This window comes from Eimeria acervulina, genomic scaffold, assembly GCF_000499425.1.
Source record: "Eimeria acervulina Houghton genomic scaffold, Eah_scaff422, whole genome shotgun sequence".
NCBI classification, from domain to species: domain Eukaryota; phylum Apicomplexa; class Conoidasida; order Eucoccidiorida; family Eimeriidae; genus Eimeria; species Eimeria acervulina.
In genome coordinates, this window is record NW_013547330.1 from 1 (window position 1) to 15,652 (window position 15,652).

Consider the following 15,652-nt stretch of genomic DNA (forward strand, 5'->3'; position numbering starts at 1 on the left):
GCATATGTGTACATGGATGTATACACGTATATATATACGTGTATACATCCATGCACACATATGCAGATTATTTGCATACTTTGCTTTCGGTGCATTTGGCCTCAACCGGAACCAGTGCGGCAACTAAAGTGCATCCGAGCGAAAGGGATGAACAGAATTTTCTGTTTATGTAGTTTTTGGTACTGTTCTTTTCGTTTGTGCGTATTCTGACTTTTTTTGTTGCGTATTCTTGTTTTGCCTTGGTAGTCTTCCTTTGTTTTCTTGCGTTTGTTGGGCTCGCAGTTGCCCCGAGAGAGCCACCCTTGGTTCTTCACTTTCTGGCTGGCTTTGTGTTACGTATGGATTCTGATATACATCGTTTTTATTGGTGAGAAAACACGAAGGAAAAAATTGCAGTGCGCTGTCTGTATATACACCTGAACCGTATGCATACCGGTGACTTTTTTAAATGCTCGCCTTTAATTTTCTCCTTAATTTCAACAGCTTTGGATGATTCAGTGTGAGGAGAAGGGTCCGTTTGTATTGGTGTGGTTATTACAATATTATTTGCTATGCAAATGCAGCACCAGCGACCACTGCAAACTCAAACATGTCAGGGCCCTCCCCTCCTTTTATGCATGCACGCATTTACATATTGTAATATACTACATATTTTACAATATGTAAATGCATGCGTGGAATGGAGGAGAAGACAGGGAAATTTGATACTGTGTTTTTCTTTTCTTTTTGCTGCTCCCTTTCAAGTCATGGCCGCTGTCTTTGAGTACCGAGCCCGGCGAATGGAGGCGGACCTCCGTCTGTTGCAAAATGAGGATATGATAAGGAGGTAAATTGAGAAAAGAAGAAACGCTGCCCCAGTTGTTCTCTGTTCATAAAGCCATATGAGGCCATTATTTCCGTGGCTGCTCCCTTCTGTCGGTTATCGGGTTGGTTTATTTCCCCTGCGTGCATTTCGTTGCTTCTTCCTTTTTCCTGCGGTTTAATTGAGAGTCTGCTGCTTCTTTCCCCCCTTTTCTCCTTCCTCTATTTGCATGCGTTTGCTGCACAAGGGATATGGGCTTGAGTGATTTCGATGGAAGGCCCGTTATTCAGATTGAGTTATATATCTACGCATTTATATATATATATATATATATATTATATGCTTGCGTAGTATTATGGGGTGTCCACATTCGTTGGTTGTTTGACCACATGTCAGCAGTAGCAATAAAGAACCAACCTCTCATGCCTACACGCATCCACCATTTGAGTTTCTCCGTTATCTGTAGATGGGGCCGCGTCCGCGTCTTCTCGGAGTACGGAATTTACATTTTCCGCAGAGGCCTTACAACAGGTCGGTCTGCATGCTTGCATGAACGCATGCTTGAATTCATGCGTGCAAGCACACGAGCATGGAGTGCTTTGAAGACGTGGGATACACACCTGAATGCATGCATGCATGCAGATGCTAAATGCATAAGCATTAATGCGTGCATGCAGGCGTTCAATGCATATGGGCGTGCATACTTGCTTGCAGACGTTGAGTACGCACGTACGCATGCATGCATTTATGCATTTACCGCATGCATTTGTGCACGCATGCACACATGCAAAGAATGCGGCTTTCCTTTGCTGGATTTCACCCGAGTTTAATGCTCTGTCACCATTTTACGTTTGTAATGCTTTCCCTGTGTTATGTGTTGCTTGTATGGCCTTTGGACTTGCTTAATTCATTTGTTTTCATCTCTGCTGTTGGTTCTCCGCTGCACTCCCCGAATTCCTTTTGCATGTTTTCTGTTGTATTTGTCGCTCTTTGTGCTTTTGGTTTACATGCTGTTTGTTTCATATGGCAGTGTTTCTTTTGTATATCGTGGGACATTATATCATTAGGATCTCCTGTTTCGTTTGAGTTCGGAAATGCACTATTTTGGTTTTTGCGTAAATGCTCAAAATGCCGTTGTTTTGTTTTGTCTAAGTGAAAGCAATCCCCCTTCTTCGTTGTTGTCTCTGTATTATTAAATTTTTCTGGACCGTCTATTTTGTTAAGATGATTAGACTTATTTTCTTCTGCTTTTTTCTTCTTCAGATCAAATCCGCCGCCTTCCTTGCCAAAAGCTGAATTATGATCCTGTGGAGATGATGCCCTGTTCAATTTGTCTTGAAGAATTCGCACAAGACGAATACGTGAGAGTTTTGCAGGCATGTGGGCACATCTTCCATAAAAGGTGAGTTCGAAGGACTAGGGTTTAGGGCCTAGGGTTTAGTGATTGGTGTTTGGGTTAGGACTTGCGGTTTGCCACCGCATGCGTATGCGGTTAGGGCCTAGTGCGCGTGGGTGGGTGTGGGATGGGTTTTGATTATGCGTATAGCAGGGACTACATACATGAGCATACGTACACTCCTACGAGTATGTATACGGCCAATTTTTCCGGCATTGTATATATATATATATATATCACATATTTTTGTGCATGTGTGTGTGCATGTCTGTACATGTACGTATGCATGTAACATGCCAACAATTATACGCATTTATCTTCTTTGTGTTCAGCTGTATCGACATTTGGCTGTTGCGGAACGCCGTTTGCCCGAATTGCAAGGCCCCCATTTGCGCCTCCCCCTGCAGTACTTGCTGCGGGTTGGAGGAAGGAGGAGAAGTAGATAGCGGTGCTGAGAGCTGCACAACCGATGCGTCAAGAAGGTCTCCAGCTGCGGCAGCAGGTACACGGGCAGAGAGAAATCATTCACTGTTCCTGCCTTCACAAACGATAAATCAGTCCGTCTTTCTGTCTCAGTAGCCAATTCAGTTTTTTCTGTCAGTGTACGGTAATGTTTATTCTTGGTGGTTTTTGTATGCTTTCTGCATTTGCGTGGAACTGCAGGAGATGCTCATGGAGCGCAGCAGGTCTGACGTTCCCTTGGTGTAGCTTTGCTGCATGCAAGCATGCATGCACGCTTACATGCATGAATGCGTGCAGTGGGGTGTACGTGCATACACCCCAAACTCTCCAAACCTGACTTCAATATTATTTAATATTGTTTCCTTTCAATATTCTTCCTTGTCACTGCGCTTCATAAGAACGACAGAAAGAGGGGCAGAGGGAGCAGAAAGAGGCTGCTGATCATGAGAAGAGCTCCTTAAATTGTTGCTTTAGTTTACGGACACATTCATAATGTACTGCAAACTACCTTACGCTTGCTTCGCTTGCTCGGCGTTCTGCTGGTGCGGGGTGTAGTGGCGGAACAAGGGCCTCCTTAGTGGGGGGCCAGCAGTGGATACAGATACATATACGTATATATATATATATATATATATATATATATATACATATATATATTAAGTTTGCGTGGGCACAACGTTCATTTCTTTAGCAAAGCAACGGGTTACGGGGGTAACGCCAGTTTCTAGCAATGAGCGAATCAGCTAGATTATAACTATTATACTAGTAACAATAGTAATAGTTACCATAATTATGTCGATTTTCAATAGTAATTAATACTACTAGTGCCTGTGGGTATGACTCTTTTCAGGGAACTAAATTGTGTTGCCTCGACGACATCCACCGATAAAGTGCGTCGTTCAATTTGCGTGCGTTGCGATTGCTAACTAGCACCAGCGCAACAGCAATAATATACTGCAGCAGCAGCAGCACGATGTGCTGCAACAGCAGTATGGCTTGCGGCATCTCCGGTAGTTGAGCTGCTGCGTTTCATTGACACGATGTTCTGGTGAAGAATGGTCTCCATGCATTATTACTCTGACGAATACGAGGGTGTTGGACCTTGTGGCAGTTGAGGGGCTTGTTGGACCCCTTGCTGCTGCCTCGGGACAACTGCACTCTTCTTCTGCACTTGCAGAGCGTCAGTTTACCAGTTTACTTTCTTATTTATTTCGGCTGTCACCGCGCAGCAATTCGGGTTCTGGGAGGGGATGGGAGGTGACCCGTGAGCAGTTGAGGGTTAGATAGTGGAGCAACGCAACGCTTTTAGAGACCTTTTCCTAGATATTTGTCCTAGAATACTTAAAATTAAATGACTTCTCATTTTTATGCATGTTTTCGGGGTTCGAATTCAATGCTCCTCCGTCACTGTTCCATGGGTCGAGTGTGTGTGATGATCGCTGGGCCAACATCGAAGAGGTGAACACTTGGCGATCAGATGGAGATGAGAATGAAAAATAATTCCACTTGTTTTATCTCCTTTTTTATATTTATATATTCAAGCCCAGAACAGGAAGGGACTGCGTTGGGGCGCTCTGTGAGCTTTCGAGGACAGCAAGCGCAGGCGCGGCAGCATGGTGTTAGGTAGCCATAGGTTTCTGCAGCACTACTTGGAGCTGCTAATGAATCGCGTCCAATACAAAAAAACAAGAATAAAAACAAACTTTGTAAGGGGAAAGGGGAGGGGAAAGAAGCAGCCTGCGTTGCAGCAGCCACCGCCGCCAGACCAGGCGAGCAGCGGCCGATGCGGTAGTCGGCGGCTAGCAAGCTGTAGCGGTGGTTTGAGTGGGTGCATCTTCTCCTGTATTTCTAGGGATACTTGTGGAAATTAAAAGCAAAAAAGCCCCCAATTAACTCATTAGATGCAACCGGTTTGTGTTGTCGTCTTTTTCGTTGCGTATTGCGGCATCTTCTTCAGCCCGGCGGCCTCGTGTCAGCCTCTGAATCGACTGCAGTGTCGTGCTGTGCTGCTTTTCCTGCCACATTGTTACTCACTACCCCCTTTATATTTCTATTCTCTTCTTTGTTGCCCTTCTTTCTCCAAGAAGGGGCAGCACGTCCAGCTTTGTACTACCATACAAGCCGCCTGCCACAGCGCCAACAACACAGGGTAGTTTGCTAGTACATCGGCAGCTGCAACGATGCAGGCACCCAGCGTCCTTCTTCCTGCAAAAGGCAGCAACACTGCTGCTTCTCCACCTTCTCCACCAGCAGCAGGAGGACCTGAGACCCACCTCGTTTCCTCTCGAGTGGCTGCCCCAGGAGAAGTGCCTGCCCGTCGTCTGCGTTTGTCTGAGGTGGATGAGGCTCACAGGGCCCGCAGCCCCTCTCGCCGCCCCGGTTATTGTGTAGATGAGCTCTGCACGTGCGGACAGCACAAGTGCATTCCCTCGAGGCCGTCTGTTCCCTTTGAGGGAAACTCGGTGTACAGACAGGAATACGGACCTAAACCGCTACCCGCACCGTAAGACCCGCACTGCCTTTTATGTATAAAGAAAGTGAAGCTCAACTGACTGCGAAGGAGAGGTGACACACTGATAGGAGAGAGACATACTTGAGGATGCCGCTGGTTGCTTATTTGCATGCGGATCCGTGTCAGTATTACGGGTGCATTGTTTTGCCCCCACTGTGTTACGTAACTGCTGTGCCTGGGTTTTCCGCCTTGGTGTTTTTGGTGGTAGTTAGTTGTTTCTCGTTGCTTCGCGTTGCTGTTGCCGGGTGTTGCTAGTTCGTTGGTTTGTTTCTCTTCGTAGCTTCCTGTTCTTTCTGTTGTCGCTGATGCTGATTGGCGTGCCTGTCAGTCGCCGTTCCCCTGAACGTCGTCTGCCTCCCGTTATTTTGATGTTCTTCCCATTATCCCCATTCCTCCTTTTTATTTTTGTTCTGTGTGTTCAAAGGGTGCAGCAGGCGCCAGTGACGCTGCCTCCTTCTCTTCCTTTTGAAGGCGAGAGCAGCTACAGAACAGAGTATGGGCCCAAGCCCCTCCCTCCCCCTCCCAAGACCTCCTCTGTTACGATGCCTGCCTCTCTTCCTTTTGAAGCAACAACAGCTTACCGCACTGACTACGGGCCCAAGCCCCTTCCTCCCCCCATAAAACCCGCGGAAATTCAAGCGCAGCCCTCACTGCCTTTCGAAGCCAGCTCCTCTTACAGGTACACAGCAGCTAAACTGCATCAGGATCGTTGCAATATGCTGCAGATTGAGATATTGCTGCATTCAAACACCACTCAAAAAAATACAAGAAAAAGCCTGAACTGCACAGCTGAAGTGCATGTGTTTCTGTATGTGCTAAACTTCACGTTGTACATGTACATTTCCCTCGGTATATAGTCATATATTCTATTGGTGCATTTACCTTCTTATATTCACCAATGCTCGAGTGGCGTCTTTCCCTCCGTGTATTCTCTTATACTTTGCTGGTGCAGCTGCCTCATTCTATCCCCCGCTATTCTAGTTGGGTATTTACCTCTGAAAATATTCATATATCTATATATTCGAATATTCTCCCCTGACTGCATAGTCTCCCTTTTTCTCTTGTCCTTTCTTCTTCAGATCGGACTACTGCGCGAAGCCGTTGCCTGAACGGACGCCTGTGGAAGCACCCCCGACTCCAGTGTCGCTCCCTTTTAGAGGAACGAGTGCGTACAGAGAAGAATTCGGACCCAAGCCTTTGCCTCCGCCTGTGGCCCCTCAGAAGGTGGAGTTACCTCAGTCGCTGCCTTTTGAAGGAGAAAGCATTTACCGCTCCGAGTTCTACCACAAACAGACCCCCAAGTGCCAGGTCGCCAGACTGCCTCCCTACCCACAACCCGAATTTCCCAATAATCACGTCTTCTGGGATAAAGACGAAAAGACTTGGTACTGATGACCGACAGACAAACAAGCGAATCATCACCACATTCGAAGTAAACATAAATGCATTCGTGTTTAAAAGCACAAACACCAGGCAAATATACGAACAACAAAGGAAACACCTTCTGTCACGTGGTTCTCTCCGATTCATTCGGCCTTTCCTTTTTAATAGCGGGCAATTACATCATAAAGAACAACCTGCAGATCAATACAATTCTATGTTACGTAGATTGTGTATATAGTGTATATATTAGATCTTTTATGTGTATCGATCTCTCTCCGGACGGATTGTATATATATAATGTATATAATGTATAAATGTACACATACATATATAATATATACGTGTGGCTCTGGAGGAACTGCCCAAATCGAGGGGAGGCAACGGCAAGCCATGCAACAGCAGCAGCTGCAGCAGTGAGGCAGCAGGATCTGCAGCGGCGGGCATCCGCACCTGCAGCAATAGCTGCAGGGACACGCAGCGGCAGCAGCTGCTGCAGCGCATTGGGGCGCTGCTTTCTCCTCCTGGTGTGCAACCACGGCTTTTTTGCCCTCTGCCAGGCCCAGTGGAGGCCTCTTTGTTTTAGTCCTAGAGCCTGGCTGGCTAGCTAGCTAACTAGATAGCCGTTCAGCTGGCAGAGGGCTAGCGCGCCGGGCTCCAAACAAGTACTAACCTCATTTAACGCCCAAGGGTATATCGCTCACGAACTGGCCACTAGAGAGTTCAATGTTGCGAAAACAAATATGCAGTTTATCCAAAATATAGGCATACATCGGCGTTTGTGTGCATGGATGCACGCGTACCGCTTCTCTGCCTAGAAAGCGGTGCGTTGCGGGTCTTTCCATTTCATTCTTTACCATTTGCGTGCGTATAGGCAGTCTGTTTCAAACTAGGACAAATAAATAAATTTGAGGTATACGTACACCCCAGTCCTCCACGCTGATGGGGGATGGGGGAATTTCTTCCTGTAGTTACACCAGTCGAGCAGCAAATCCGCAGCCCAAGCAAAAGCTTCCGTTGCTACTCTTTTGCTGCTCTCAATTGTTAGAGAGCACTTCCTCCTTCCCTCTAAAACCGTCGCCTGCAGACTGCTAGACGTGCTGCGTCTTTTCTCAGCGCGATGGAGAGATTACTTAGATTGCTGCTGCTGTTGCTGCTGCGCCTGAGCTGCATTTGCCACAGTAGAAACTGTAAAAGCCGCTGATGCATGCCGTCCCGTGTCCGTGAGGCTGCCTACTCTCTCTGTTGCTGCGCTAAGGGGTTCTGAAGAGGCAGTAGGAGTTGCTGCAGGAGGCGGGGTAGGGGCATTCGCCAGACTTTTCCAACACCTGAGATTATAATTGGCGTGGCCAATGATGCCTTCTATCACATGCAGGCCGGCGCAGGCAGGCTCTACAAGAGACCACGCAGTAGACAAAGCCTGTTGCTGTTGCTGCTGCTGATGCTGTTGCTGTTGATGTTGTTGTTGCTGCTGCTGTTGTTGATGATGTTGGGTCAGCTGCTGCTCAAAACATGATCTTATTTCCCCTACTAGAGGTAGCACGATGTATTCTAAAAAGCCGCACTGAGCCGCCGGCATTTCAGCGGCCTTGCGGCGGTCACAAAGCGGAGAAATGCCCAAACCCAAATTCTCCTCCACATCTCCCTGCAAACAACACATAGTGTTGCGGGGCTTTATACTGTTCATATTGTGTGTTTGCTATGCATCTACTTAGCAATATCTTCATGCAATTGTTCATGTTCCATGCGTTTTGTGTTTCCTATCTTTCTGGCAAACATGCATGCCCCGATTTGTTGATGCATGCGTCCTTATGCAGATATTCATGCATTTGTTAACTGGACGTATTGATTCTGCGTATTATTATGCTTCACTTTTTATGGAGCTGATGCACGTTTTTCTGTTCGTGCTGTTATTTTATTGGCGTATTGAAGTATTGCTGGGTAGTGAGCCCACTTAATTGCGTTGCTGGCTTATATACATCTCATTGAATGCCGTTTTTCATACATAGCTGTGAACTGGTTTTGGCACAGCAATCCTTGACTGACAAATGATGCAATTTATTCTTTCCATCCTCAGACCAAAGTTTTCTCTGTCAAGCCGCAAACGCTGCGGTGCAGCGGCTAGAAGAAGTGGCGGAGGGCAACGGAGGCATTTGTGAAGCTTTGGATTTCTGCTCTTCGCCGCTGTTGAGGTGTATCCACGCATAGGCTCAGAGGGATGCAATCATGTGGGTGTTGTGTGCACAACAGTTAACGTACTTGTGCGTAAAACTCCTCATTGACGCGGCACGCCCATACGTAGTGCTGTTCCCAAGCCAGCATAGAGTGCCCGATATCTCCGGCTTTTATGAAGAGTTTTGCTAGCATCCATTTGTCCTCTTCGTTTGAGGCAACGGAGAATGTCTGCGAGGCGATGCGAGCACGGAAAGAAGACAAAATCGGGAAATGCTGCGCCATGTCTGTAGAAAGGATCAACTCAATGACCTGACGCCGCAACTGACGATAACCCCCTAAAGACAAACCCTGAAATACAACAGAGAAAGCAGTCTCCTCAACTGCGCATACAGCGTCAATCACTTTCAAGGGTATCCCACCATATGTGGTGGGATGGTCGTCAAGCCCTTCTTGTTCATAGCTTTCCCTTCTGATGCACGGTGGCATGGGTAACAGCTGTTCAGAAGCAACGGAGGGAAGCAGATGCTGCAGTTTCTGCAGGAATAGTTGCCACTTTTTCTGTTGGTTTAATGCGCTGCAGCTTTTGCTGCTGCGCTCTTATTGGTGCGCTTGTTGTTTTCTGTGGTTGCATTTTGTTGTTACCTTCAGAACGCCTCCATCGACATCGGCGGTATCGGCGAGGGTTTTAAATGTTTTGTATGCGTGAAAATTCTCTAAGACGGCGTTGTCGTTATACACGAGGGCAAGCGATTGATTCGTAGACACAAGAAATGCGTTATTCAACCCAGGGTGCCCCACATCGTGGCCGAGCGCTGCAATGCAAATCACAACTTCATCATCTACAGCAGCTCGTCGCTGGACTCCACCTGCATGCACATCCGCCTGTGTCCCCAAGCTGCAGCTGGGAAGCAGCAACGACTCTTCTCGCGAATAGCCATCCTTGCACGTCATGCTGCTGGGCCCAGCTGGTGGGGGGCCCCCCAAGACCCCCCCTCCGGGTCCGGTATGTAGGGAGGGGGCGGACGCCAGCAGCGCTTCAGCGGGCGTGCCGAGGCGACGTGGGAACGTTGGGTATAGGTTAGAACTTCTTGCTAACAAGACGGAGAAGTGTGCTACAAGAGCTGCATGCATGCGATTGTGGTAGAGGTTGGGGAGGTACTGAGCCTGTAGGGCTTTGAGGAAGGCGCAGAGGGCTGCAAATGAACAGCTTAAGCCGCGGTGCTGCTGTAGGTGGGGCAGAAGCAGCTGGAGACCAACAAAGAGCATGCACTGACAACAGACGCACAAACACATGCATTCAGGAATGCAAACAAACCGTGAGAAGTCCCGCTCAAAAGCTGCATACTACAAGATGAGCATGACTTCAATCAACTACTGTTCAACGTTTCTTGAGTAGGAACACAGATTGACAGGAAGTACAAACACGACATCCATGCGTAGGACTGTGTGAGAAAGCCCACAACGATGCAGAAGCAGCAGCTATGTGTAGGCATAGACGCACATATCTAAAAATACAAATATATATATATATATATATATATGCGTGAGCAGCTGATGCATACATGCGTATATTCCTAGACTCACCTATCAATATATACATGTAATACGTATACGTGCACACATATGCATATAGTATATATATATATATATATATATATATTTGTATAGGTTTGTTTTACATTTCCGTTAGTGGACTGGTCTACGGCGAACATATCGATGGTCCATTCGACGCCAGTGGCCGCAGCGACTGTGCTGAGTGTAGGATTTTGGAAGGCCGCCTCTACCACCCCTTCTGAACCTGCAAACGCCCCCTCCCAAGGAGGAGCCTCTCCGGCAGGACATTGAAGTTGCTGTGCCCCTGTATCTGCGGCTGGTGCTGGTGCTGGTGGCTCTGCTGATTCTGCTACTGCTGCTGCTGTTGCCTCGCTGGGTGCGGGGGCCGCTGGCGCAGCTCCCGTTGCTACATTCCCCGCCTGATGATCCTTTTGCGGGATGGGGTCTTCCAAGTTATGAAGTGGTTTTGCCCCGCTTTGTTCTTCCCGCTTGTGTAGGCCAGCTGTGTTTCCCGCAACAGCTGGAGTTCCTACAGCAGGATCAGCCGCAGCAGCAACATCAGGTGCTGTCGTTTCTGCTGGTGTTTCTGCTGCTGCTTGTGGAGGGGAAGGGGCTTTTGGTTCATCTGGTTGTGCGTTGGGAAGCGGATTTTTCTTTGCCTCGCAATAATGCATTGGGGGTATGAAGGCTTCAGACTCCACTTCGGGCAGACGGACGCCCTCGCGCAGAGGCAGAGGGATCGGCCGAAATGCTGCTGCTGCTGTTGTTGCTGTTGCCGCTGCTGCTACAGAAGGTGCCGCTGCTGCAGGCTGTGCCGGTGCTGGTGCTGCTGCTGAGGGTGCTGTTGTTGAGGGTGCGTCTGCAGGGGACGCAGAGGCTTGGGGCGCTTGGGGTTGGGAAATGGCTTGTGAGGACTGTGCTAAGGACAGAGTTGGTGTCGCAGTACCAGCTGCTGCTGGTGCTGCTGCTGCTGCTGATGCTGCTGCTGCTGGGGCTGTCGTTAGGGGAGCAGCAGCAAGGGGTGTCGAGACAGCGTGAGTGAGGGTTTTAGTTTGAGAGGGTAAGTTGTGGGGAGTTGAAGCGTTTACGGCTGACTGATTATCCTGCGTGTGGAGAGGTGCGGAATCCTGCCTGATGTAGGGTTCAATAAACTGTCTGTACAGCTGCTGAACATCTGGGGGGACATCGGGGGCTAGCCAATTAACTGCATACATATTTCTTCCGCTGGTAAGTACATCGAGGCATTTGGCCTGTACAGCGCAGACGTAGAGGAAGGTTTCTTTTGCAGTTTTGTCGAGGGGCGTCGGGTCTACAGCGCTGAGAGAAACCCCCATTTGCTTCACCAGCCCCACGAGCTGCTCCAGCATGTTCTTCCCTGTCGCCTTTTGGTTGCTGCTCTCCTGTTGTAGCATCTGCAGCTTCGCTGACACAGCAGCAACGCTCAGAAAGGCACGCCTGTGCATCAACTCCCCCATGTACGCGCCTGCGTAAGAAGCACCAATGACGATGCAGCTCGCCAGCCCCACAGTCCAGGTGAAAACAAGAAAGGAGAAGGGGAAACCCATCTTCACGCCCCCCACCGTGCATGCTGTCAGGAGCAGCAGCAGCAGCAGCAGCATCAACTTATGGTAGTGCATTAGCATGCGCCGCCGCACCAAACACACTGCATCTATTAACACGCTACCCACGATACTCCGCAGAAACGTCGATGTCATTATTGCTTGGACGGGCAGCAACAGCGTCTGCAAACAACACACGAAACAACAACAAGCACGAAAACTAAAATCGAGCCTAGGCCTTAAACCACCCAATAAACATCGCATGCATATAATCTGTAGGCATTCACATTCACGCCCAGCCGGCAATTGGTGGCAGATTTGTGTGGAAATACGTCGGTTGTGTAGGAAGTGAGGGGCGGGGCTGTCGTTTGGTTGTTCTTTAAGAGCAGCGTAGCGGGGCGAATGGTGCTGAGAAAGAAGGCAGATAACATCAGAGAAACAGCGGCGCGTTCCGTGTGTCTCTTCAGCACTGGCAAATAGCCAGCAGCAGCCAGAACAACCTGCAGCAATACTTCAACGACATCCAAAGCCAACAAAAGCCCCGTTGAGAGGCTGCTCGCATGCGGCTGTTGCGCCTTTGCTGCTGCTGCTGCTGAAAGGCTGTCGGTGGCGTCGGAGGGGCTTTGTTCCATCAGCGGAGAGGTGAAGATGGCAGTCCATTCGGGTAAGTCGTAGAGGGTATTCAAAACAATTGTCAAAATGCCCACCACCACCAGGCGTTTCGCGCGCGCCTTTCTCAAAAATTCACCATAGGCCGTCTCTACTTCGGGGTCCTTGAAGACAAGCGAGAAATTATGGCGGGGAGAATTCTTGAGATGGTTGGTGCTGCTGCTGCTGTTGTTGCTGTTGCAGTTGTTGGTGCTGTTTGTGTGTATATTTGTGTGAGTGTGGGTGTTTGTGTTGGTCCGGCTGTTGGTGTTGCTGAAGCGCACACTCAAGACGCTGTTCAAGCCGTGCACGAACCCCTCTTCCTTATAAATGCCGCTGCGGGCGGCCCCCGAAGCCGCAGCAGAGTTGGCAGAATGTTCCTGAGAATAGTGCAGGCGGCTCTCACCCCCGCTTGTTCTGCTGCTGCAAATGCATGAAACAAAACAAACAGAATGAATAACGCTGCGTTCTGATGCCATAGGCATCAACAACCCATGGCGCCTACTATACCGAAAAGCAGAAACATGAACGAGGAAGAAATGCAACAGAATGGAAGGCTGCATCATTCATCAGCTGCAAACGCATCTATAGGAATCATAAAATGCTACCTTAACGAAGACCACCGATCAGCAATGCAGGCAAGAGAGCAGCAACAGACAACAACACGGTGAATGCAGGGAACGGAAATATGAATGCCAGAAGCATGCAGACGATCGCAAGCAAAACGACAAAACCCAAGGGGGAAGCAATCAATAGAGTTGAAAAGGATGGTGAACCGCACAGTGAATAGCAACAAACCGTCCTGGCAGCCAATCACTGCAAAAACCATTCAGCTATTTTCCTCATGTTTGGCTTCACACTGTTTCTTTTTACAAAAATGCATTGCAGCTGCCGTCTAAGCAAATCGATAATAGTGGTATTTCAGCTGCTCTTCAGACAAATATCCGAAGCTGTTAGTGCAACTGCTGCTCACGTGATGTTCATGCGATTACCTACGCAGCAGCAGCATTCCAACATTGTATTATCCACAGCAGCAGCGCAGGCACAAAGCACAGAGCGAGTGACAAATTTGCGGTTGCTGCTGCAGTGGGAACTAACGTGAACCAATGGGTAGTTGAAAGCATTTTAGCTGACTGGGGAAACGGAAAGCGCCTAAAATCAATTAGAAGTCTCCCGAGTAAGAAAAGAAAACAAAAAAAATACATAGCAAAAATACGGCGGAGAGATCCACATATAGATAAGATATATCTTATCTATCGCATACCCAGCAATAGGAACAAATAACACCAATTGAACCCAGAAAACGAACAGCAATACTCAACGCAGGACAACCCGAGGAGGTAAAGAATATAACTAGCTGCTACACACACAAATAGAAAATGAATATCAAGAGAAAACAAAATGCAAGACCCACAAGCGAACAAGAGAAATGGAGCATATTCCAACCGCCACCAGCACTCGCATCTTCAGCAACAGCAACAGCTGCAGCGTCTCACAAATGCACAAACAGCTGAGCGGCATCAGCCCCACGATGAACGATTTAAACTAAAACTGATGATAGTACCAATAGCAACAGCAGGACCAGCACGAGGACGTACCGAAATGTAGAGGAGAAATTCCCCTTCATTCGCCACAGAAGTCGCTCCACAGAATGTAGACCCCGTGGGCTTCGTGTTGACCCCCGAAGAACATCTGTGCATGCACTTGTACATGCACAGGTGCATGCAGCAGCACCAGCGCCATCCCCCGCCCGCCTGCATGTAGGGGCCCCCAGGGCCCCCCCCGCCTCCTCCTTCCCAGGCCCCTGTTGCTGCCAGCGGCCAGCGCCATCAGCTCCACCGTCATCCAGCACCAGATGCCCTGCTACACCACCCACTCGAGGCACCCCACACGGGGGCCCTAAAGGGGCCCCTAAGGAAACGTCCGCCTTTACGTCCTCCCAACGAACTCTAGACGAACCGAAAGGTGTAAATGTCGGCTTGCGGACAGGTGTTGGGCCCTCTGCCCCTGCAGTGGCGGTCTGGGGTTCCCACGGACAGGGACCTCGAAGAGAAGCCTTGTGGATCAAGGGAGCTCCTTCAGGGTTGTGCGAAGGGCATGCAACAGCTGGACCACTCAGGCAGCAACTCCTGAGCCGCGCAGCTGCTGCTGCAGTTGCTGCTGCAGCGTCTGCGTCTGCTGCACAAGGAGATACACCAGACACAACCGGTTCCCGAGGTGTGCATTCGCTTGACGGGGGGCACACTCCTGGGCAGAGATCCACGTAGCGCATATCGTGTTCCTTAGAACCTTTAGAGACAAAATACCGCCCACGCAAATCACTGCACTCCTGAGGCCTTCCCTCAGGTGTACGTACGCACGAGAATGGCAGGCGTGATGGCAGATACGCGGGGCCCGTCTGGCTCCGCACAGAACGGTGTAAGAAGTTTTCAGACAAGGACCCCAAAGGGGGGATGAGGGGCCCCTCTGCTGGGCCCCCCACTGAAGCAGTCGCTTGATGGCGCCTAAGGGGCCCCCCAACATCGGGAGAGATGTCTCGGCTGAATGGAGTGGCAGAAGAGCAGCAAGAGCGGCTCAACTCTGAACATATCTGGTTACCTTCCCGTTTGCTTTTGGTTGATGCTGTAGGGCTACCGTTAGCAGGAGAAGCTGCTGCAGCTCCTGCTGCTGCTCCCGCTGCCGCCCCTGTCGAGGGCGCTACTGCGGAAGGGACGGAGCTTTTAGATAGGTGGCCCACTGTGGGGTTGAGACCCGTCACAAGCAGATTCTCTACCCACAGTTTAAAGGAGCGGTAGGCGGTCGCCAAGCGGGAGGAGGACGTGGTGGACTGGGAGGCGGCTGCCTGTTGTGGACGGGGGTTGTTGCTGCTGCTTCTGCTGCTACTGCTGCTGCCTCCTGACTCCGCCGTGCGCAGCGCAAACACGCTGCGAGGAGCACTGCCCATCAAACCCTCAGGGGGCCTCCCAACGGGCCCCGACATCGCCGCTAGAGAAGGAGCAGGCCGGGGAGCAGCCAGACACGTAGCAGCAGTTGCTGCTGCTGCTGCAGCTGTACCAAAAGGAGACGGGGAGGAAGAGGAGGAAGACAGCTATTGAATCATCGCTAAGCTGTCGGGAGCGAAGGCGCGCTGACGGAGGGGGCACAGAGAGTACACCCGGCGACGT

General features: G+C 49.7%; 3 protein-coding genes across 3 annotated transcripts; 2 read left to right on the forward strand and 1 right to left on the reverse strand.

Moving 5' to 3' along the window:
• Positions 1-746: 746 nt before the first annotated feature.
• On the forward strand, positions 747-2,890 carry EAH_00037830 (RING-H2 finger protein ATL1B, related; the record flags this gene model as incomplete). The annotated part of the gene is made up of 5 exons (XM_013391987.1): positions 747-826; positions 1,269-1,333; positions 2,066-2,204; positions 2,531-2,700; positions 2,862-2,890. The coding sequence occupies 5 exons, from the start codon at positions 747-749 to the stop codon at positions 2,888-2,890; spliced, it is 483 nt and encodes a 160-aa protein (XP_013247441.1).
• Positions 2,891-4,840: 1,950 nt separating this feature from the next.
• Positions 4,841-6,564, forward strand: EAH_00037840 (hypothetical protein, conserved; the record flags this gene model as incomplete). Its single annotated transcript, XM_013391988.1, has 3 exons — positions 4,841-5,163; positions 5,597-5,851; positions 6,252-6,564. 3 exons carry the CDS (start codon positions 4,841-4,843, stop codon positions 6,562-6,564), a joined length of 891 nt encoding a protein of 296 aa, XP_013247442.1.
• A 1,117-nt stretch (positions 6,565-7,681) lies between these two features.
• On the reverse strand, positions 7,682-15,468 carry EAH_00037850 (cGMP-inhibited 3',5'-cyclic phosphodiesterase, putative; the record flags this gene model as incomplete). Its single annotated transcript, XM_013391989.1, has 7 exons — positions 7,682-8,197; positions 8,812-9,048; positions 9,370-9,996; positions 10,407-12,023; positions 12,353-12,868; positions 13,903-13,970; positions 14,223-15,468. The coding sequence occupies 7 exons, from the start codon at positions 15,466-15,468 to the stop codon at positions 7,682-7,684; spliced, it is 4,827 nt and encodes a 1,608-aa protein (XP_013247443.1).
• Positions 15,469-15,652: the final 184 nt, after the last annotated feature.